At 42.2% G+C, this 22,818-nt stretch overlaps 3 protein-coding genes across 3 annotated transcripts; all 3 read left to right on the top strand.

Moving 5' to 3' along the window:
• The first annotated feature begins 454 nt into the window (after nucleotides 1-454).
• Nucleotides 455-5,044, top strand: LOC145659191 (homeodomain-interacting protein kinase 1-like). Its single transcript, XM_081720336.1, has 10 exons — nucleotides 455-503; nucleotides 862-1,334; nucleotides 1,665-2,038; nucleotides 2,698-2,821; nucleotides 3,249-3,368; nucleotides 3,489-3,575; nucleotides 3,876-4,057; nucleotides 4,205-4,435; nucleotides 4,692-4,818; nucleotides 4,946-5,044. Exons 1-10 carry the CDS (start codon nucleotides 455-457, stop codon nucleotides 5,042-5,044), a joined length of 1,866 nt encoding a protein of 621 aa, XP_081576462.1.
• Nucleotides 5,045-11,132: 6,088 nt separating this feature from the next.
• LOC145659192 (protein NDRG1-like) lies at nucleotides 11,133-15,298 on the top strand. The gene is made up of 12 exons (XM_081720337.1): nucleotides 11,133-11,237; nucleotides 11,349-11,469; nucleotides 11,896-11,958; nucleotides 12,072-12,132; nucleotides 12,486-12,572; nucleotides 13,081-13,137; nucleotides 13,685-13,780; nucleotides 14,049-14,096; nucleotides 14,222-14,269; nucleotides 14,446-14,481; nucleotides 14,570-14,621; nucleotides 14,854-15,298. Exons 1-12 carry the CDS (start codon nucleotides 11,174-11,176, stop codon nucleotides 14,967-14,969), a joined length of 849 nt encoding a protein of 282 aa, XP_081576463.1. The 5' UTR covers nucleotides 11,133-11,173; the 3' UTR covers nucleotides 14,970-15,298.
• Nucleotides 15,299-20,854: 5,556 nt separating this feature from the next.
• On the top strand, nucleotides 20,855-22,527 carry LOC145659193 (polymeric immunoglobulin receptor-like). The gene is made up of 3 exons (XM_081720338.1): nucleotides 20,855-21,161; nucleotides 21,271-21,579; nucleotides 22,115-22,527. The coding sequence occupies exons 1-3, from the start codon at nucleotides 20,855-20,857 to the stop codon at nucleotides 22,525-22,527; spliced, it is 1,029 nt and encodes a 342-aa protein (XP_081576464.1).
• The last annotated feature ends 291 nt before the right edge of the window (nucleotides 22,528-22,818 follow it).

The following is a 22,818-nucleotide window of genomic DNA, read 5'->3' on the forward strand; positions in this document are numbered from 1 at the left end:
GGAAATTTACCAGCAAAGCACGAAATATTTAGCGTGGGATTCTGGAGAACGGATGCATGTAGACGGCTGAAATCGGTAAGCAGGTACATGTATTAGTTCTAAGAAATGTTATGTTGATAAATGTAGTACTTAATATTCGATGCTATCAAGTGATTTATATGAGTCTGCCAGTTTGGGCCTGTAGGTGCAGCAGGCGGACAAGCAGACACTACAGTTTTGATTATGTCTGGACAAAGAGTAAAATAAATGTGAGCTTTTATCTTGTCCACTGGCGAGGTTCAATACGTGCACTTGAAATTCCATTTTATGACGTTACACCTGTCCATGTCACCTTGTTGCCATGGAACGAAGAGTCCGTAGAGTAGCGAATTGATATTTGGTGGAAATCTTCTCACTCCGGTCGATATAGCGTGCTAATAATTTCAATTCTTTAAATTAAGAACCACAGAACAACATGGATGATCATGAATTATATCCGTTCGGTTTTCTTGAGCCTTCTTTCCGTAAGGTTAAAGGTGGGAAAATAATCAACACTGAGGGTAAGTTATGAAGTTAACTAGCGGTTAGCTTTAGCGTTAGCTAGCTAGCGTTAGCTAAATCATAGATCGTGTTTTGTTGTTGTTGTTGTTGTTGTTTTTTAATCTGCTGTTTTAGTTTTAATTTTGAATATAGCCCCTAACTAGATCTGCATAGCATTCCTTTGGTTAGTGGCCCTGTTTTCATCTTTCCCTAAAGGAATATTCTCTTCCCCTTCAGATTCCTCCAGTGGGATCGCCAAGAAAGTAAAATTCGAGAGCAATTACTACCTGCGGAGTCCTGGTCCTCGGATTCGGCCGGGGACGCCCTGGCCCTCGGATCCAGGGTTCAGTTCAACCGATGGCTTACCTGCCCTGGTCTTTTCCCCCTCTGGAGCCTCAGACAAGGCTGCGTCGTCGTCCAGCCAGCGGGGAGAAGACGCCCGTCAGAAGCGATGCAGCCTGAAGAGGAAGAGAGAAGGGGAACACAGCAGCGACAGCGTACAGATCCTGGAGGATCTCTACACCCCTTCGTTGTCCAAGCGCGTGGCCAGGAGCGGAACAACCACCTCTTCCACCCAGTCCATTGCGTACTCCGGTTGTACCGCAGATAGCAGTAAATCGATAGGTGATTGTAAATACCAGCTGGTGCAGAATGAGATCCTCTGCTCTGCCTCCAACAGCTACGAGGTGCTGCACTTCCTTGGTTGTGGAAGTTTTGGCCATGTGGCCAAATGCTCCAAGAAGGACACCAATGAAATGGTTGCCATCAAGATCCTGAAAAACCATCCATTCTTTGCTCGACAGGGTCAGATCGAGGTGGGAAAGTTTTGCCTGCTTTTTTAGAGCTTTTGATATGGAATCAGCTGTAGCCCCGATTCTGTTTGTTGGTATCAGATGTGCTAACTCACTCTGTGGAATCTGTATACAGCCAGGGTAGCACAAAAACACTTGTGTTTGGTATCAGCACACTAGTTCTAATTTTCAAAGCATCAGTAGGAACTAGTTCAGATAACACATCGACAGCTTGAAGCTTACTATAAAAAGAAGGCTTAGCTACAATTGCATAAGCCATACCTGTTTGGATGTGTATTAAAAAAAAAAGTGCAGAAAAATTAAATCTGTCTTTCCTCATTTGCTCCTCCTCAGGTGAGCATCCTGAGACGGCTGAGCAGGGAGAACGCAGACGAGTTCAACTTCGTGCGTGCGTATGAGTGCTTCCAGCACAAGAAGCACATGTGCCTGGTGTTCGAGATGCTGGGGCAGAGCCTCTACGACTTCCTGAAGGACAGCATGTTCAGCCCGCTTCTGTTGAAGTGCGTCCGGCCCGTGCTGCAGCAGGTCGCCACGGCGCTCATGAAGCTGAAGAGCCTGGGCCTGATCCACACCGACCTCAAGCCTGAAAACATCATGCTGGTGGACCCCGTCAGGCAGCCGTACAGGGTCAAAGTCATCGACTTCGGCTCGGCTAGCCACGTCTCCGAGGCCGTGTGCTCCAGCTACCTGCAGACCAGATACTACCGGTGAGGGACACGTGCTGAGGCGTGTTAGAAATAAGTGTGCACTTGTTGCACTCGAGTGTGCTTTAGAGTAGAGCTGCACATTTTGGCAGTTGCGATGACCCTGCTACACATTAAAATCGTGATAAGCATTACAGTTAACTGGAGCACGACTGATTCATATTTGATTTATAAGTGGTTTAATTTTAGTGATTCATGTGAGTGCTGTTATTTAGCAAAATACCTGATGAACCCTCTTCAATGTCTGAGATTAGTTAAGATGCTCCGAGTTGCAGGCTTTGGTAATATTAGTATTGGTCATGTCTGTACAAAACTGCTGTTGCATTGTAGCTATACCGTTAATTAACCGTGTTGTTTACCGAGTAACAGTGTTTAACTGCATTGATACTCTGTATTTACTTAATGGAAAACAGAACATCATTGTAGTGTCAGTGCATTTTTGCATATAGTTCCATGTTAGAATAGTGGGTGTGTAATGTAAAGTGGTGTGTAGGGGGGAAAAAAAAACCTGGACTCATCAACAAAATACTATTTAAACCTTTTACATTTTCATGAATGAATTCAGCACCGTTTGTGTTAAAGCAATTGCCGCCGAATCACCACAAACTACGGAATCAGCCGAGACTTATTTCATGATGGCGATATCTGTGTTTTTGGTCTAGGTCACCTGAGATCATCCTGGGTCTCCCTTTCTGCGAGGCCGTGGATATGTGGTCGCTGGGCTGTGTCATCGCCGAGCTGTTTCTGGGCTCCCCCCTGTATCCGGGAGCCTCTGAATATGATCAGGTAAGCACACGGGCCTTTGAGCTGTGCCTAGTCTTTTTCACGCATCTTGGGCTTGGATTCACGGAGCTCTGTAGAATTTCGCTGATTTGGGGTCGGTTCTTTCACTTTCTTTTCACACTTTTCTCACTGTGTGATGAAGACGTAAATCTTGTTTGTGAAAAGAGTGGCGTAGTGTTGCTAATGGAAATGGCCGTTCTTCTAACTATGCAGTTTGTTAGGGAGTCCATAATGGCTAGCAAGGAAGAGAGTGAATGTATGGTTTGAGCTTTTAGCTACTGCTTTGGCTAGCTTATTTTTAGGAATAATATAAATAAGAGTTTCTATGGCCTGTTTTTCTTTTCTTTTTTTTTTTATACATGCATTTTGAAAATGGAAGGATGAACACAAAATAAAGTCGTAATCCTCTTGCCGTGTGGTGTCTCTGCAGATCCGTTACATCTCCCAGACGCAGGGCCTACCAGCAGAGTACCTGCTGAGCGCAGGGACCAAGAGCAACTATTATTTCCACAGGAGCCCTGACTCCAGCTGCCCCCTGTGGAGACTCAAGGTTTGCCAGTCTTTAAATGCCAAATACCATGTGTTTGTTTCATAAGGGATGTAACTTAATGATGTCATGTAACTTTATGGTGGAGCTGAATGGTTGATTTTTTTTCTTTCCTTTCTCCAGACGCCTTCAGAGCATGAGGCAGAGCATGGCATCAAGTCCAAAGAGACACGGAAGTACATTTTCACCTGTCTTGACGACATGATGCAGGTTATTTTGGCTTTTGTGCACATAACTGTACGCATTGCTTTACTGTTGTGATGTGAATTTGAAGAACGTGAGAAACAGCTTCCACGGCTCACGTTGTAGAGCAGGTTGAGCAAGGTGCTAGCTCAAAGGTCGAGCGTTCGTGCCGTTATAATGAGGAACGCACATGAATCGCTCTGGAGAACGGCGTCTACGAAAGGCAGAGCAATGCATAGTAACTTGCTGCAGAACTTGCTGCGTCTTAGGTGGATCGGTGCCCTCTGCTGGTGTTTAATATGACTCACCCCTGGGTCTCTCACGCAGGTCAATGCGACCAGTCTGGAAGGCGCAGACGTCTCGGCGGAGAAGGCAGACCGGCGGGAGTTCATCGACCTGCTGAACAAGATGCTCACGCTGGACGCTGACAAACGGATCACGCCGATGAAGGCCCTGAAGCACCCGTTTGTCACCATGAGCCACCTCCTCCAGTTCCCTCAAAGTGCCCAGTGAGTTGTTCCAGGCCTTCCAATCTACATGTCACAGTTTTTAAAAAAAATTAAGGAACACCATCTTAATTTACAAATCCAAATGGTAGTACTGTAACTTGCCCCCCGCCCGTGTCTCTCTCTCTCTCTCTCTCTCTCTCGCTGCAGTGTGAAATCTTGCTTCCAGAAAATGGAGATCTGCAATCGGCAGTGCACAGGGTGTGATGGCAGCAAGAGCCTGTTTGGCAGTGGGGGTGGGGCGGGGGGCGGGGCCAGCACAGCTGCCAACCTCAATGACACCTTCAGCAGCTGGCTCGCCCAGCACAGCCAGGTGGGACAACCGGCACAGCAGGGCGGGTTCAAGAGGTCAAAAGATCGCCAAGCAGAGAGCCGGGCTAGGTACTCCCTGCTTCTTATTGCACTTTATATTGGCTGGCATTAACGCTAAAACTCCACACTAATTCAGTGCAAGGGAACCCTAGAACAGGACTCGAGACCTACTGGTCTAGTGTGTGGGTCTGCATTGTGGGTACAACTGTTGTAACAAGTGCTGGATGGCTCTGTGGCATCACACTTTGGTGATAGGTTGTGTGTGTTCACTCGAGTGTGCAGTGTGTGTTGAGAGTGTTGACGTGCTCCTCTGACCCTGTGCCAGACCTGTGTCCTCCCCCGTGCATGGCATGGGCGACGCATCGGAGCCCATTATCATCTCTGACACGCCCAGCCCAGCTATGAGCGTCATCATCATCTCCAGCGACTCGGAGGACGAAGATGACACCAAAGTCCAGCCCACCAGGTGCCCTCGCCTCGTCTTTTTAAAGCCATTATGAAATCCTTCCTAACACTTTCCTTGCTGTCACTCATCTTGTTGTTTAACCCTTCCTTCCCTTCCTTGGCCCCAACTCCCAGCTGCGGCGGGCGAACGTCATGAGCTGCGTGACGGCGCAGCACTCCGACATGTCCACATACATCCCGCTCAGCCCCAAGCGTCTGCCCAAGTTCGTGTAGAGCGCCACCAACCTGCCCAAGTGTTTTTTTGTTTTTGTTTTTTTTTACTTTGAATAAAAAACTTTGAATTGAAGTCGCTGACTGTGCCATGCCTTTCTGTGGGAGGCCCCATTTTTAACATTTTTTTTAACAATACCCATATTTTTATACATTTATATTTTGATGTTGATGGTTTTGGTTCTGTGTGAAGTTAAAATATTTTTTTATGCTGCACTTGGCCTCAATTAATGTATTTTAAACATATTGGATGTGAGTCCTTGACCAGCATGTCAATAAAGCTTCATCCAGTTGCTCTTGTCACAATGTGTTCAGTTCTTCTTAAAAGGGTAACATCACAATTCTAAATTGTATTACAGTAAAGCAAAACATTAAAGGTTATTTGGTTGTACTATTCTATTGATCCTATAGTCAGTGGCTATCAATAAGAAATGATCAAGCACAGTTTTATTGGGTGTGTGTCTGGAAAGAGAACTACAGCTCCCGGCGAGATTTTTGGTTCAAGATTAATCATCATGCAAATTATTGTGATTAACGCTTTGTCTGTTTAATGAAACTATTATACTATAAATCTAATATTTTAATAGGGCTGGCAACTTTCTAGATCCGATTACTACACGTGTGTGAAGTACAGGTGCTGTAGCTATACAAAATACAAATGTCCACAGTAGCCTAATTATAATATATGCATCCAAAATAAACACCAGAAGCCTGGACTAATGCTAATGTACATAAATGCATTAAATCTAGGTAGGACTGCTCGATAGGTAGGATAACAAAACATTTGTCCCGACATACAAAAGAAATGAGAGCGTGATAAGGACTCCAAGTCGCCACCAGATGGCGCCCGAAACCGCTTAAATGTATTCCAGTCGGAGATGCCTTTTACCTTAACATGCCAGGATACACACTCACTGGATGTTTAATCTTTCGAATGGGTCAGCTATGTTTTTATAGTCCGGAAAGATTTTTTATTATTATTAATCAGTTAAGTAATTCAAGCTGTTGCATTTTGCTGAGTTGAGGGAATATTGCATAACCCTGTACTAGCCAAATAATTAGATTTGATGTGCTATTTTGTGGATTAATACCATACCTGGCATGGTTTTAATGGCACATGGTCAATACTTGCTGTCAAAATACAGAGGTTCATAAGAACCTCCTTCCTTCATAAGGAGACTCCTGTTTTTGAAACTGTTTCGCGCTAACACCACTGTTTCTGCATACTAGCTCTTACTGCTTTTTTGCAACATGTTTATTCTTCGCCGTTAGCGATAGTTTTATCTGTGAGAAGTGTAGATGAATTGCTGTTCTGTGACGTGGGAGACAAGGCAGGATGCAAAGACGAGCCGTGGTTCACATGGGACAGATGTTTATTAACACACAAAACAAAATGAAACCAAACACGAAGAACATTAAGCACTAACATCGGAGGCTCGTCGCTTTCAGAGTCCTCTGACCCGGTCTATAAACCACAGGAAGGATCCTCATGGCGGGCCTCCTCCACCTCCACTGATGGATCCTCAGAGCGGTCAGATTCGGTGTCCGACCTGAGGCCGACGTCAACATACTCCTCATTCCTGCTGTAATCCTCCTGGTAGTCCGTGGGGGGATAGTAGGACCCTGCAGAGTCTGTCCCTGGATATTGGTAGTAGTAATCGTACGGGTCCCGGTAATCCAGTGAAGGTAGGCAGGACTCTGCAGCATCTGATCCTGGACCACCACCAGGGCCCCCCCAAAATCCTCCAGAGATACTCTCCCCTGATGTGATGACAGGGAGTGTTCCCACAAGTATGGAGGATTCTCCTGCATGGGTTGGGTAGAAGCAGCTACACTGCTTCTTCCCCTTTTTCTTCTTTCCCTTGGCTCGAGGCAACCTTCAACGGTCGGTGTTCCTGTGACGTGAAGCCGGATGCAAAGATGAGCTGCGGTTCAGATGCCACAGACGTTTATTATCATACAGAACAAGACAAAACCAAACACGAAGAGCATTAAGCATTAACACTACTTAGAACATAACAGGCAGTCTTAAAACACAGCAAAGCAGCATACATGGGGTCAAACACTGACAAGCAACAACAAAACAAGGGTTTAAATATGTGTGCTCACAATTAAAAGAACTATAGACAGATGCTGGTTCACTCCTAACATCTGCAAATTAAAATACAAGTTGGTTATTTCTCAAAAAGGACTGAAGCTCTTCCTCTGTCAGTGAAGCACCCTGGTAGTGTTCTCATATGTGGCGATGGAAGTGACGTCCATGTAAATAGGTGTTTAATCCCTGCCATGTGCTACTTGGAAAAGAAATTAATCTTTTAGTATGAACAATGTTGGGGATAAAGAATGGGGACTTGTACATCTCCAATAGCAATTAGAAGACAATAGCTGACACTAGGACACCTCATCTAAATATGTTGACTTGACAAGTATAGTATTATTCATGTTATAAATCTATGGCATAAAAATATGGAAAAAGTGTTTTAACAAGAACGCCAGAGGGGGCATTTACTATTTTGTGGAGAATAAAAAATGGCTCATTTTAATGGGTTAAATTTTTTTAAATTCTTTTACAGAGAGGGAAGGGTGAAAGGACTGAGAAAGAAGGTTAGCACCTGCCAACCGGTGCTGGGAGTAGGCCTCACTCACCTGTCATGCACAAGAGACCTGCAGTCCCAGGGCACAGTAAAGGCTAATTTACTCCCTACATATATAAGCTTGTAAAACTTGTTTCTGTTAGAGTGCTCCTAGACTGAGGTACCTACATTCCCAAGTCTGAAAGGTGAGATTCTACCTGTGCACGTAGAAAATCAGGTAGGCTGTTTTTGTCCTGCTCTTCAGGATGGCTGGCTCAGTGCTTCTTGATACTTTTAAGTCACTGAATGACAACCAGCTCTGTCCTTCTCCCTCAGCTGTGTCACTGATATAGTGGCCTGTCGGAGTAGTCGGTGGTCCTTAGTCATTTAATAGTTTCCACTGCACGTGTATAAATAATGTCAGATTACTCACCATGGTCCATGCTGTCACCTAAATGAGAAACCACCGCCTGGAGTCTGTAGGTGCCAGTGGGTGCACATTCCTGCAACAAACAAATACATCTTTTTTTTCATATGATTAACTGAAAACGCATCACGGATCGAACGCCATCTCTGTATTAACAGGCCTCTTTCATTCTCTCTCATTCTGTCTCTGTGTCTCTCTCAGCTTGCATCTCTCTTCTTTTTGGTCTCTCTCTCTCCTCTCTCCTGTTATGTTTTCCCAAATTCACACACACTCAGATTTGAAAGCTATGTGATGAATACAAGCTGAACTTGTGAGCATTTTACATGTTCATATTTAAGTTATGTATGTTATGAAACTTTCATGAATACTTTAAACAGAGATGTCCGGAGAAAGCGCCTACTCTCGGTGAGAAAATGTACTTTAAACAAACACGTTAAGACTGGTTAAGACCAGTCCATTAACACAAAGGAGATATGCAACAGTGATACCTAATTACCTGGTGCATGTGAGCACAGACTTGATATGAAACTCAAAGTTTGCCACAGGGCAGATGTAAGAGAAGAAAGAGGCCCTGAGTCTCTCTCCCTCCTCTTTCAGCTGCAGTAAGCAGAGCATCAGGAACTCATGAGCATCCTGTGGAGGACAGCACAGGAGAACATCAGAGGAGGATTTGCTCCTGGACTTCAACAGCAGCACGGTGAGAAAACAAAGGTGGCCGTGTGCAGTTCCTGCAGGGTACTGCGTGAGGTTCTGATGTGTTCTGAATGGCTGAGGGGGCCATTTAAAACACAATCTCTTGCCCTGAAACAGTGTTTAGGGCGAATACAATGCTTTGAAACGCTGTTTCAATGTGTTTAAAAGTCAAAGAACAGAGTAGCAATGTAAAGATTCCAAATATAATGCATTACATTTTAGTCTAAAACAATCTCTTGCGCTGAAACAGTGTTTAGGGCGATTACAATGCTGTTTCAATATGTTTAAAAGGTAAAGAACAGAGTAGCAATGTAAAGATTCCATTTATAATGCATTACATTTTAGTCTAAAACACAATCTCTTGTCCTGAAACAGTGTTTAGGGCGAATACAATGCTTTGAAACGCTGTTTCAATGTATTTAAAAGGTAAAGAACAGAGTAGCATTATAAATGGAATCTTTACATTGCATTACATTTTAGTCTAAAACACAATCTCTTGCCCTGAAACAATGTTTAGGGCGATTACAATAAAGTATTCAAGAAGCTACACAGTATTTTCTACTTAGTCTCATCTGGCGTCTCCAATGTGTCCTCCTCGGGCCTCTGACTATGCAGTCTTGAGGTGTGAGGGGTGTCCACAGATTGGCAGGGGGTAGAAGCTGATGGCTCTGGGGGTGGGCCAGAAGAAATCTCTGTGTGAAATCTCTCAGATGGGGTAGGGGAGGGTGAATTTTCTTCACTGATAGACAAAGACAGGATAACAGCCAAATGAGTAAGATATGAAGATGAAAATAAATACAAATTGCAAATTGTCATGCTAAATAAGACAATAATTATTATTACATTTACAATTATATCACTATAGTGCCTTTGCATGATGAAGGACGCTTTACAATTATTTAACCAAGATACCAATTAACTAGAATGATGATCAATGCTAATGCTAATCAATGCTAATACTAATGCCTAGTGCAAAATACATAAGCTCCATCTCAAACAACAATACATTTACATTTAGGGCATGTAGCAGACGCGCTTATCCAGAGGGAGTTGCGATAAACAACACAACAAGTACAAGAGTTTCAGTCAACATAGCAGCAAATTCAATGGACATTTAAATATTACACAATCAACACTGAACTTTTACAATAAAGAATCACGTATGCTATATGCATTTCATACTTACGGTACATCGAGCACGGCGTCGATTCCAAGCTCAAAAGCGTCTTGCTCAGCAGAATCCATGCTAGCAGCCATGGAACCGTCATCGCTCTCACCTCGCTAAATCTAAATAGCTCCTCATGGACATCAGAAACTGTAAATCGCCTTTTCCTCTCCATTACTGTGATAAAAATAACACATTTTTACCAAAAGCGGAATGTGTTACAAAAACAAAGCGAACTAGCCAAAATGGAGTAACTTGCGTATACGATGCAATTCCAAATGGAGGATGTTAGTGCGCAACAGGACCTTATATTGTGGCCCGCCCCACCTCTGTAGTGTAGTATTCAAGGCAAATGAGGTGTCGATGTTTTCTTCTGACAGAATACTAATTGCTGAAAGTGGTTTCAATCATTTTGGTTTCAACGGTCCATTACTATAAGCTCTTTTGATAGGCCAACCATGAACAGCAACGAAATACGGAATCTTGCCATAGGTAGAAAAACAAAGCATTCAAAGAGAATATTTATTCGATGGACGAATAACAAACACGGATTCTAAGAAAGGAGGGTACAATGCTCTATTCAGGAACAGTTTTAGGATAGTAACGTGCAGTTTGATGTAACTAAAGGTTTGCGTTTTTTTTTGTTAGGTTACGAAAGAAGTGAGCAAGATAATAAAGAGCTTTATTAGCATTCTATAAACTTTTTAAACATGTCACTGTGTTTATTTGATGGTAATTGAATTTTCTATGACAAAATCTGAATTTCTCTTATACCGGAAGAAAGTTTTAAAAGGCAACTTAAAAGGGCAGGCACGTGTTTGTGGAAATCTAGCCGAAAAACATTATGTATTCAGCATGGGATTTGTGGCGAACGGATGCATGTAGATGGCTGAAAATCGGTAAGCAGGTACTTGTATTAGTCCTAAGAAATGTTATGTTGATAAATGTACTGTACTTTAAGAATATTCGATTTTATCAAGTAATTTATTTGAGTATGCCCGTTTGGGGATGCCCGCGTGCCCGCTAGGGGGCGGGGTGCATTATGGGGTTAATGATAAATAATAAATGATTGACATTCCTCATGATAAGAGGCTCATTCCACAGAAGTAGTTCTAAGTGTGACAGAGTAATGTCCTGACACACAAAACCACTGCAGTGGAATCAGACCTCTTTTTAGAGGTTTTTCTTATACATCTAGACCTAGACCTTTATACTCCGCCTGGGTCTTATAGGAGGACAATGTGGAGACCCCCTTTGGCACTGTATGCTGCACCATGGCAGGTATCCCCAGGGATAACCGACCGGTCATCCTCACCTACCATGACATCGGAATGAACCGTAAGACTCTGATACTGTTGCTTGTGGCACGTAGCTGATTGCTCTAAAGTCTAAAACTTAGCATAAGCGTCATTTATTGTGTTGTAATGACCCTGGAATGCATGTCTGAGGACAAAACTTGCTTCGACGTTCTTTTCTATGATGAGGACATGCAGGAAATCATGCGACACTTTGCCGTGTGTCAGGTCAACGCTCCTGGGCAACATGAGGGTGCCAGCATCTTCCCTGCAGGGTGAGCGTGAGTGCACCATATACCACAATGTTCTTTCAGGGGCTGAAAGATATTCCAAGGTTAAATCTAATCTAAAATGTGACCTTCAGCTACCCCATACAATTTTTTCCAGAATGTATATTTATCAGAACCTACTCCATAGCCCTCAGACCACTCCTTCCTGGCAGTCAGACAGGACGACTCTATGCCATGGTGTTGGTGCCCACCTAAACTAACAGCTGGAGGCCCTGACTGTCAGCATGTCTAGCTGGCACCGGCTTGTCATGCACCAGGGTTTCTTTCATGAACTTTTTTCTTAGCGTTCATATGCTACATTGATGGCTGTGGCTCCCAGTACATCATAGCTAGGTTTAGCAGGTTCAAATCCTGAAGAATCAGTGGCGTCCCTTAGAATTATAACTCACTCAGTGCAATTTTTTCCTGTAGATTCACATATCGCTCAATGGACAAGCTCTCCGAGACCCTCCCAATTGTGCTCAAGCATTTTAAGTGAGTGAAGCAGATTAGCCATTTACTCTGAGATTAAACTGTCAATCCTTGTTCTAATCTGAAACCTTGCGCTTTAATGGTTTAAAGTTATGTACATTTTTTTCTCTCCACAGAATTAAGAGTGTTATTGGAATGGGTGTTGGAGCAGGAGCAAACATCCTCACACGGTTCGCTGTGAGTTGTAGCACTGTCTTTCTTCCCAATAGATTTTAACACAATGATCAAACAAGGATTACTCCTTGGTGAAATTCTTGCTTTGTAACAAAGTGTTGATACTTGCAGCATAATCCTAATCATTACACTGTCAAGATAGCTAGACATCAACTCTCCAGAATACTGACACTTCACTATTGTTCCTCTGCTTGCACATGTAAACAAACCTTTTTCTAAGTGCAATGTAAAGTGCAAGAATGCCAAATATGGAGACTCTTAATTGCTCATTTAACTACAACAGTTTGACATATAGTAAGTAATTTTGCCCTGAAGGTTTATCTCCCTTTGACTGCTCATGCATAAATGTCTTGCAGTTGAAGTACCCAGACTTGGTTGAGGGCCTTGTCCTGATGAACATTAATGCTCAGGCAAAGGGCTGGGCAGACCGGGCAGCATCCAAGGTATCACAGTCTAATGCAATAGTAATTATCATTCTGTTAACACCCTGCTTAAACATCACGATCCCTGTATCTCTACAATTATGTCATTTAGCTGGTCCCACCTAGCGTCCATGTCTATGGTTTCCCTGTCTCATGTCTTTTGTTTTGCTTTACTTCCTTGTTGTGGTTCCGTTGCTTAGTTTCATTTTCTTTGCTCCTTATTATTTGCACCTGTCTTGTTTAACTCTTATTAATTCATGTATTTAAACCGTCTTGTTCCCTGTGTCTTGGCTGTTCACTGAATCCATATAACTTTCAATGTGATAACAAATAGTTCTCAGCATATTACTCTTAGTTTTCTGCAGTTTCCAGTTAACCTTTCATGCCAATCATATGGTGACAATCGACCCTATATTTTTATTCTTTTAGGATCCTTAGAACAGTGTCAAGCCTCTTTTAATAAAGTAATGTATTTGATCAAAGCTTATGTGTACTCCAGCCACTAAAGATCAACCCACACTTTCCACAGATTTCCAGCTTGGCCCTTGGTCCCCCCAGTGTTGTCATCTCCCACCTGTTCGGTCAGGTACGAAATAACGCCTAAAATGAAATGTATATTGTATGTATTATTGAGCAGTACTTGTCAACCCAGTCCTTGTGATACATCTGACATCCCACATTTTCCCTCTATCCCAGCTCCTGACAACATCATCCTAGCTCCTAAACCAAGCCATTAGGAAAATGAACACCTGGTACAGGTGTACTGGGCTGGGTTAGAATAAACATGTGGGCCATTTCATGTGTACTGTGGACTGGGTCACTAAACACTGAACTAGAATATTTAAAAGTTAAATGCCTTATTACTAAAGATGAGTGTTCCAAATGAGCTGTCCTGAATTTAGACTGTGTCCTTTTCGTAACTAAAGAACCAGATGCCTACATTATTGTCCATCAAAAGGTCAACAATGTTTTTTTTTTTTTTTACATATTCTTTTTATTATACATTTCTGTCTCGAGTGCCTGTGCAGACTGTGCATATAGAGGAAGAGACATTTAAATTCATATTCACATCAAGTTTTGATGTTTTGTGACTGATTGCGTCTTGGACTGACTCCTTTATGGCACCGTGGCAGGAGGAGATTAAGAAGAAGGCAGAATTTGTAAAGACCTTCCATCACAACATCAGCAAAAGGATTAACCAGACAAACCTTCTGCATTTTATGAAGTCCTACAACAGGTATGACTGACATCTGCATTCTATGGAATCTTCTGAGCTCTCTGCTTCTAGACTTGTTTGTCATATGAACAGCTCCCAGTCTTATTAGATCTGATCAATTTTCAGCCGAAGTAAACTGAACATTAAGAGAACTTCTCTGGGTAGAAAGACTCTAAAGTAAGTGAGAAACTGTTTCTCTTTTATCCTTATTCCATGTTATTTTTTGATGTAAAATGCCCCTGTGCCACCACATGCCTGAAAGGTTTTGTTGCTGTAGGTGTCACACTCTTCTGGTGGTAGGAGATGACTCTCCTGTGGTGGATGCTGTGGTATGTACAGCTTGTTTTACATGCAGACGTTTAAAAACAACATTCAAAATCCAACCCAGCATTCAAATCAAACTTCTATATGTACCTGGGAGCCTGCGTGCAAATGTTTGTGTTTTCCGTCATAGGTTGACTGCAATTCCAAAATGAATCCCTCAAAGACAACCCTCCTCAAAGTTAGTGACCTTCAAACCTCAGCAAAGCGATACTTAAAATGTTATGTTTTGCTTTTTTTATTTGACTCTCATTATAAATGCAGAAGTCATTATATGTCACTGGGGGCTTATAAATCATGAACGTTGTGATGAACTTGTGGTGAATAACATTGTCCTTCATGTTGTCCCTCATGAAGATGGCTGACTGTGGAGGTCTACCACAGCTTGATCAGGTCTGTCGTTACCCATTAAAATAATGCTCTTGCATTCAAACTGAGTGATGCACTGTGTAATCTATTGTGTCCTGTTCTTACCTTATAGCCTGGCAAGCTGGCAGAAGCCTTGAAATACTTCATTCAAGGACTGGGCTACAGTAAGTAAATACTGTAAACACACTGTCAAAAGGTCGAAATTAAAAATCGTTCAGCCTCTGCGCAATGTAAAACCCATAAATCCAGTTTAGAAAAGTTCATTACTGCCTGTTGTAGACCTTCAGGCTTTCACAACTATCTTTAAGTTATGCATGCTTTCTAAATGGTGCAGTTAAGTAGGGACCTTGAGCTATGTTACTTCACCTTGTCCTTCTGCTTATCTGCCTCTGACAGTGTCTTCTGCAGGCATGACACACCTGTCTCATTGGCACCCCGCCTTCTCCACCAGAATGGCATTCTTCCACCCCTGGGCCATCACTTCCATGGAGAGCACCTCCAAGCAACGCTGAAGATGAGGCTCTCCTACCCGCTGCTCCATCCCAGTGTTGTCATGCTCAGTTGGGCTCCATTTCAAATAAAAAATACTCTAAATTGAGGGACCATTGATGTGTTGGTGTTAGTGTTTGTGTGTCATTGTCCCAGTGGACTAATTTAGACTTGCACAAAAGGAAAAAAAAAACCTAAATGATAAAAAGCTGTTTAAAATGTTTATACTTATCAGGCTCAGTGTTGTACCTTTATTTAGTAGCCATAAAAAAGTTGATGTATAGTACATCAATCAATGTATAACACTTTTAGTACTTAGTATATGAATCAATGTATAATATTTGGACTGCTTTAACACCAGTACAAAAGTTTAATATAATAAAGAAATAATGCACTGTGATTATGTGTGGCGGCCCGAGTGCCGTAGGGCGAGGGGCAGGACGCACAGACTCCACCGACTGGGACGAACATTTATTAACATAAATGACAGCGGCACTCACGTATTAGAAACAATAAACATGGACCTGAAACAAATGAAGTTAAACAAACATAATACACAAGAATACATCTAACATAAACACGTTACATTCAGACATTACACCGACAATGACCAACACCCTGTACACTTTAACACGGGTTTATATACATTGAGACGAACAAGGTGCAGGTGTGGTTGCAAACACAGCCCTCCCACTGAACGTGGCAGGCCAAACCACATGACTCGAATGTGTGTTTCAGGTTATGCAAATACTTTGGGAGTAGTTTAAATCAGTCAATCTACTGAATTCCCCACCAACAACAGTATGAATAATTAATTGTCATTTACATTTATAACTTTTAACATACTAGCAGCATGAGTTTCATGAATTTGTACTTCATTAACTTTTTGTATCACATTATTTACATTACTGTATTAAGTACCCAATGCTCTGCTTTGAAGAAGAAGAAGTACAACATTGAATTATTTTACTGCACTTGTACTGCATATTTTCAATGTATTTACATCATTTTAGAGAATGCCATATTAAGGAATAAATAAATAAATAAAGTTTATTTACCTGCTATTGTTCTTACGTCCACTGAAGTCCAAAATAATCTTTAAGGCTCTAGGTTACTTAATAGCAAATACATTTCTGTGGTATTCTGATTTATTTTCTACTTGAAAGACAGGGAATATTCTGAAGTCTTTATTAGTAACTTTAATGCACCTAATGCACCCTTTTGGGGCACCCTAAAACTCTGACTAGTATTACGTGAGTAATCGCTCTAGAGCAGGGAATTGAAGATAACAGGATAATTGAGGAAAAAAGGGGAAATTTTGTTTTTTTTTCTAAAATGAATGATGTAGCCAGCGATATGAAGCCCACCCAGCCTGTTTCACTATTTGGTATCTATAGGCCACCACGGCCCTACTCAGAATTTATTAAGGAATTTTCAGATTTCCTTTCTAATCTAGTCACTTTTGTAGAAAGAGCCATTATTTTTTGTGATTTCAATATTCACCTTGATAATGCCCAAGACCCTTTGAGATTGGCCTTTAGCTGTATATCAGAATCAATTGGTTTCATCCAATGTATAAGAGAACCCACACACTCTGATGGACATGCGCTTGACTTACTATTGACATACGGTGGACACGGAGAACATAGTCAGACTACCCCAGTCGGATGCCATCTCAGACCATTCCTTAATTTCATTTGAACTACATACAAGCCACAATATAATAACCTCGCCTCGCTATCATAGCAGACGCACGATCACATCAGCCACTGCATCCCCTGTAGATTCACACACTGTTCTTTATAAAGGCATCTCTCACAGTTTAGTTACATGTAACATTTTAGCTTTTAAGCATGTAGCCACCTTTCCATATCCTTTTCTAACCTTTAAAGGGAGATGTTTCTAGCATCACCTTTGACCACATTTCCATACTTTCAAATGCAATAAATTCTTTACAAGAGGTGGTCCCTGTTATTACTGAGGTAATAACATGCGTGTTTACAGGGAAAAGAGGCCTAACAGTGCATTGGACAGATTAATAACATAAAACATAAGGGAGTTTAGAGATTCTGTGTCCTTTCAGAATGACTTGCATACAGGGCTTCAGGCTTCAGTAAAGGATCCTGCGTAGGCTTTTGGTGGACCTCAGGGTAAGATATATGAACTCTCCACCAGGCTCAGGACCATATAGAAAAACAATCTTCTTTAGGACAAGGCTAATACAAATCTTCTCTTGGAATGTAGTGGTAATGGCTTCCAACTGGTGTGGGTATTGAATAGCAGTTTGCATATATTGACTACTGTGTGGTTCAGATGTAATGGTGGTGAATGCAAACACTAATATGTAAAGGAAGGTGGGGTGAATACATAACCACTTCTGAAAAGTGTATAAAAATATGGGTTCTCTGTTTGACAGTTAGACCTTCACGAAGGGTGCCTCAATAATGCTTGTTAAGGTTAACCGGCAATAAAGGATGGGACCAGCTATTCTCTTTAACTAATTCTGAAGGCTGACTCTTCATGTTATGTTTGAATGTTTAACTTTAAAACTAACTGACTGGGTATTTAGGAACGACATTACTTTCCAAACTTCATTACTACTTTTCATCCCTTCTCATACCTTTCGGTTTCTACCCTTTATCATCTTTGTTAGCTGCACAGCAGGGGCAGGATATTGGTAGAATCCTGCAAGGCATTCCAGCACTCTCTTACAAAACTATTAAAACTGTTTTTTGCCATATCCATATAAGATATCTCAAATGTGTATAGAATGTAGGTAAGCAATTCTGCTTCCTCCATGGTGCAAATTTGGTATAGATTGAATAACCCTATTTATAATCTTCAGTAGCATATAAGAAATCCAGATCCTCCAATAGCCACATTAGAAATTGTAATTTGGTACAATTTTAAATGCTTGTCTATCACAGGGTAGACTTAGATTGAGACACCATGTTTGACAATTGTATTCGAAACCACCATACCTAGTAAAATTTACTGGGCTCAACCAACCCTTGTAATTGCACATCTTCCTACATCTCACAAGGGACAACTTTCTGGAGGGACATTACTTCACATAATGTCATTCCTTTAATCTAGCATCTTAAACACTGATGATGGGTTTACTCCAGCTACACAAGCTAATGCTAACACTTACTAATGTCCTCTTTTCTCAGGCCTGATGTACTTCCTCCTTTCTAACAAAAGGCCGTTTAATCCTGTCAATGATTTGTGATACCCAGTTTGTTTTCTTTGTATCATCATTTTAAAATCAAGTGAAAATCTAAGACTTACAATAGTACACTTACATTGCTTTAGGTAGTTTGGTTAATCAGCCTTGGTTACTACCAAAGAGCTGCACATATGTAATCATGATGTCAGGACATCTCAAGGATTACACTATGAACCGGATGGACAAGTTGACTTGTGGAATTGATCACCTGCAAGTGGATATTACAGTAAACCTGGACTGCATGGATAACCGTTTGTGCTCTTCAGGACTATGACATCAGCCCCAGCCTGAAGACCAAGGGGGGAAATTTAGGTACCATGCCAATCCAGCAGATAGCAGCACCATCATCACCGCATTGAGCAAACTTGCATCAAATGGAAGAAAGAGGGTGTGCCTAAAAGCAGGTGGAATTCAGGTGTCTTAAATACCCTGATCAACAGACCTTTACTCTCTCCCTGGTTTTTCCTCCATCAAGGTTAGACCTAAAAGAGGGGCTTTGTCATCTCTCTCTCAGATACTTTCTTCACTCAGCACCATGTGGACAGTTAACAGCAAACAGCTGAGAATCATATTTCTCCATTTAATTGATCCAAGAGATGGTGGAATCTAGACTAACGTCTTGTTACCACCCCGTCTAGGCACCATACCAAGGAAAAAGAATGATAAACGGCTAAAGGAATGGAACATGCAACTGTTAAAGAGTAACAGAAAGAAACATAAGCACAAATGGTAGACTCTTTTTAGTGTATTGTTGTATAATACAGAAGTTACAAATAAACACACTGGTGCAATTTCTTCTGAAGTGACCCAGGCCAAAACAATAAATAAGACACACACCAGCGAAAGAAAATTGAGGTCCAAGCAGGGAAAAGAAGGTCATACACACAAATGATACAATTACAAACAAGCCAAAACCGACTGCTGAACTAGCTGCCACTGCCGCCACCCCCGCTGCCGCCGCTGCCTCACTGCCTCCAACAGCCCCACTGCCTCCCTCCTCTTCTGCCTTCGGGAGGGGCTTTTATATAGGAGTGGCCAGGAGTGGCCAGCAGGCAGGTAGACCTGGGGAGGAACAGAGCAGAGTCAAGTTCAGAAAAGGTGAGGAAACCTGGCACCGGATCTGGATTCTGAGATACACCTAGAGAAAGGAAACACATACACACACGCTTACAGACAGAAATCTGATCAACATTACCACAGCAACAGGTTCACCAAATTTCTTCAAGCAAGCTTGCAAATGCGGTCAGTTCCCTCTTGTTAAACTGCGGATGGAACTCATATTCCCAGCATACCTTGACGACGTCACATTTTATCAACAAGAAACCAGGGGTGGAAATTCCCTCCTAATTGTAGACAAACTGAGTGAGGATGACCAACTGAGATAATCACCAAAAATCATCAACATGTGAGACTTTTACATCTGGGCATAGTTTATAGTCGGGCATATCTGGGCAAAAGTATATAGGTTACATTTAGCTGACGCTTTTATCCAAAGCAACTGAGTACAACTTGAGCAATTGAGGGCCTTGCTCCGATGCCCAACAGTGGAGCTTGATCCAGCAACCTTCTGATTATAACTCAAGTAACTCAAGTAACAGCTGCCACTGCTTGAATTAAACAGTAAAGTTTAATCAAGATCCTAGTACTTTCTTGAAAGTATTTGGGCTTGGTGTACATACCATTTTGTTTGGATAATCTTAAGTAATATTTGTACAGACTGGAAGTTCTTTTTCCTCTTTGCATACAATCTCTCTATGTCTTGCTTTTTACTAGCAAACATAGGTATCATCATGTCACTTCAATAGGCACAGACACATTGACCTTATTGTTCAGTTAGTAAACCTGCCATTACCCTTTGTTCTAACATCACGTGAGAACAAGCCAGCTGAGCTCATTAACATACAGTCACATTGCTGTTTAAATTCTGCACCATTTTATTGCTGGCACAATAGCATGTCCGCCTCCTTCTCGCTCTCGCGAGCGTGTACTGACCTGCATGAAAGCATTCGCTCTCCTCTCCTTTTACATACTCACACACATAAACACATGCTCGCTATATTTTAGCTTGTTTTTCTGTAAATATACAGATTGTTTATGCTATTGTTTGTGATTTAGAGTAGTTGTGTTAATAAATGTATCATTTATTCTCACCAAGTTGTCTGTCTTGATATCATTCAGATTGTGCTTGTTGCCAATATCCTCAAACAAATGACTGTAATTTAAATCTTTCAGGGATCAAATCATTAATGTTACTTTCTTTGTTAAAAATGAAAGATTGTGATTTCAATATTTGAGATGATTTAATGGGACTGATTAGTGTGTCAAACCACTACAGTGGGCCTGTCCCTCTTGCTGGGCGCCCAGCGCACTGTGACAGCATGACTTTAAACTTAGCAAACAGGAACTGTTTGGATTGCTTCAACCACAGTGGCAACAAGACTAAAGATATGTGAGGAGGCTTCTCAAATAAGCTTCTCACTTTATTCAACATGAATTGAAATTTCATTTTCGTTTTCATCATTTGATGTAAGTTATTTTCTATGCAATACTACAATATATACATTGTTAGTTTTTTTTGTTTTTTTTTTCATATGTAGCATTTTTTAATTCCTTAGCAGAAACAAGAATTCTTGTGTTCCAGTAACAGTGGTGCTGGGTTGTATATGCAGGCACTGAGAAATGGAATTGGTCACAGAAGCAGTTAAGTCTTCAGAGTGGAGCATCTGTCAACATCTGAAATATAAACAACATAAGAAATACTGGTGCTGTGAGCGTGTAACAGCATTCAATTACTGCACGATTATGGCATATGCCAACAATACAAACAAGAAAGTGACAGTAACTGATAACCCAGCTCAGAGTCTCTTTACTGTCACTGTGAGGGATCTACAGGAGAGAAACACTGGAGCATATTGGTGTGCAGTGGAGATTTCAGGAATGTTTCAACCAGATGTCAAAACACAGCTATATATCACTGTGAAATCAGGTATTACAAATTCTTTATGAATATTGAATATTCAGTTTAGTGACATTTCTCATATTGCATATATTTCATCCATACATATTCATACAAAAGTGCCTTTCTTTGTTTCCAGCTCCTGCTGTGTCTGTGACCAAGAGCAGAGTGAGTGGAGAGGAGGGGAGCAGCGTCAGTGTCCAGTGTCTCTACAGCGCTGCATATAAGAAAGAGGCGAAGAAGTGGTGCAGATCTATAGACTGGACCTGCTACACAGTGGGGAGGACCAACACATCCCAGAATTCAGCAGTGCAGATCAGTGATGATGGGAAAGGCACCTTCACGGTGTTGATGACTGGACTGAAGAAGACTGATGCTGGCTGGTACTGGTGCTCCACTGGAGGTCTAGAAGTTCCTGTTCACTTTGACGTCACTGATGCACTTGCAGGTATATTGTTTTGTATCTAATCAATTAAATGGTGTAAAAATTATTAATGTTGTTTAACCTTTAAAAGATGACAACAGTGATTAAAGAAAGAAAAAAAAAACTATGCATAGGGTGCCTTATTAGATTTGGTTATGTCACGTTGCAGCCCCGCCCCTCCTCAAACGTCTTGGTGTGTACGTGTGTGTGTTCGTCCATGTCGCCGCGCCCTTTCGTGTCGTCCACCTGTTCTGTATTATGTGTAATCCTCGTGTGTGTGTATATATGTCTCTTGTGTTGTAGTACGTGTTGTTGGTGTTTGAACGGTGTTTAGTGAGGTGTGCGGTGTTAGATGTGTCGTCTGTGTTAAATAAAAATGTGTGTTTGAACGTGCCCCTACTCCACATACTGTTAGCCTCGAATCATCACAGAAACACCAACCAAAGAAGGATGCCTGGGAAGGGCAAGAAGAAGGGGAAGAAGGGGAAAAGACGCACTTCCCCAAATAGTGCCTGCAATCCCTCCGTGCTCTTGGGTACCCTCCTGACTCCTGCTGCAGAAGAGCGTGGTCTGGGGGCAGAGGTGGAGGAGTCACACGGGATTACGTCTGACCATAATGACTGGTATAACTATTTCCAGTCCTCGGAGTCGGACACCGCGGACTTTTCCTGTACCAGGGTGAGGCCATCACTCATCCTGTCTTCGCTCCATGGGATCACAACAGAGCAGGGACCTGCTGGGTACTACGGAGACCTACCTATTTATGAGGACAGGTACTTGGAGGTGGAATCCGCAGAGTCCTACATGGACCTTACAGAGGGATATGCGGAGTATGGCGAGCGAGGGGAGTGCCGTAACGTCACCCTAGAGTCAGACTTGGGGTCGGATCATGAGGAGGACCCGTCGATGGAGGTGGAGGAGGTACCTCAGGGGAATCTAGGCGCTCTGGAGTCAGCAAGCAGCCCTGGGTGACTGGTGGAGAGATGGCATCATCAACAGAGGAGGACATTCCTCCCCCTAGGGCGAGGACCTATGCCTAAGTCTCGGGGAGGTAAAAAGGCAGCGGCACCGAGGTCTGCTCTGCCGGGGTCTGGCAGGGTCACCAGGGTCTGCTCCAACACCTGATGGTGAATGACATCTCAAAACTATTCTTGAACGTACTTTTTCAGATTTGAATTCCTTACTGAGAAGTTTGAAAGAACTTAGGAGTCGTTGTTGAGTTACGAAAAAATGTGTCTGGAGTGTGAATGGCCATCATAACTT

This window comes from Electrophorus electricus, chromosome 9 (assembly GCF_041902795.1).
Source record: "Electrophorus electricus isolate QZ-2024a chromosome 9, ASM4190279v1, whole genome shotgun sequence".
Taxonomy (NCBI): domain Eukaryota; kingdom Metazoa; phylum Chordata; class Actinopteri; order Gymnotiformes; family Gymnotidae; genus Electrophorus; species Electrophorus electricus.

What these genes read in the sequence shown, in the direction of transcription:
- LOC145659191 (XM_081720336.1), top strand. Translation starts at nt 455, where the DNA reads ATGGATGATCATGAATTATATCCGTTCGGTTTTCTTGAGCCTTCTTTC. An exon ending in CAAGCAGAGAGCCGGGCTAG is followed by an intron (nt 4,436 to 4,691) that starts GTACTCCCTGCT and finishes ACCCTGTGCCAG; the next exon opens with ACCTGTGTCCTCCCCCGTGC. An exon ending in AGGACGAAGATGACACCAAA is followed by an intron (nt 4,819 to 4,945) that starts GTCCAGCCCACC and finishes CCCAACTCCCAG; the next exon opens with CTGCGGCGGGCGAACGTCAT.
- LOC145659192 (XM_081720337.1), top strand. Translation starts at nt 11,174, where the DNA reads ATGGCAGGTATCCCCAGGGATAACCGACCGGTCATCCTCACCTACCAT. An exon ending in GCCAGCATCTTCCCTGCAGG is followed by an intron (nt 11,470 to 11,895) that starts GTGAGCGTGAGT and finishes TTTTTCCTGTAG; the next exon opens with ATTCACATATCGCTCAATGG. An exon ending in ATTGTGCTCAAGCATTTTAA is followed by an intron (nt 11,959 to 12,071) that starts GTGAGTGAAGCA and finishes TTCTCTCCACAG; the next exon opens with AATTAAGAGTGTTATTGGAA.
- LOC145659193 (XM_081720338.1), top strand. Translation starts at nt 20,855, where the DNA reads ATGGAATTGGTCACAGAAGCAGTTAAGTCTTCAGAGTGGAGCATCTGT. An exon ending in ATATATCACTGTGAAATCAG is followed by an intron (nt 21,162 to 21,270) that starts GTATTACAAATT and finishes CTTTGTTTCCAG; the next exon opens with CTCCTGCTGTGTCTGTGACC. An exon ending in CGTCACTGATGCACTTGCAG is followed by an intron (nt 21,580 to 22,114) that starts GTATATTGTTTT and finishes CTCCTGCTGCAG; the next exon opens with AAGAGCGTGGTCTGGGGGCA.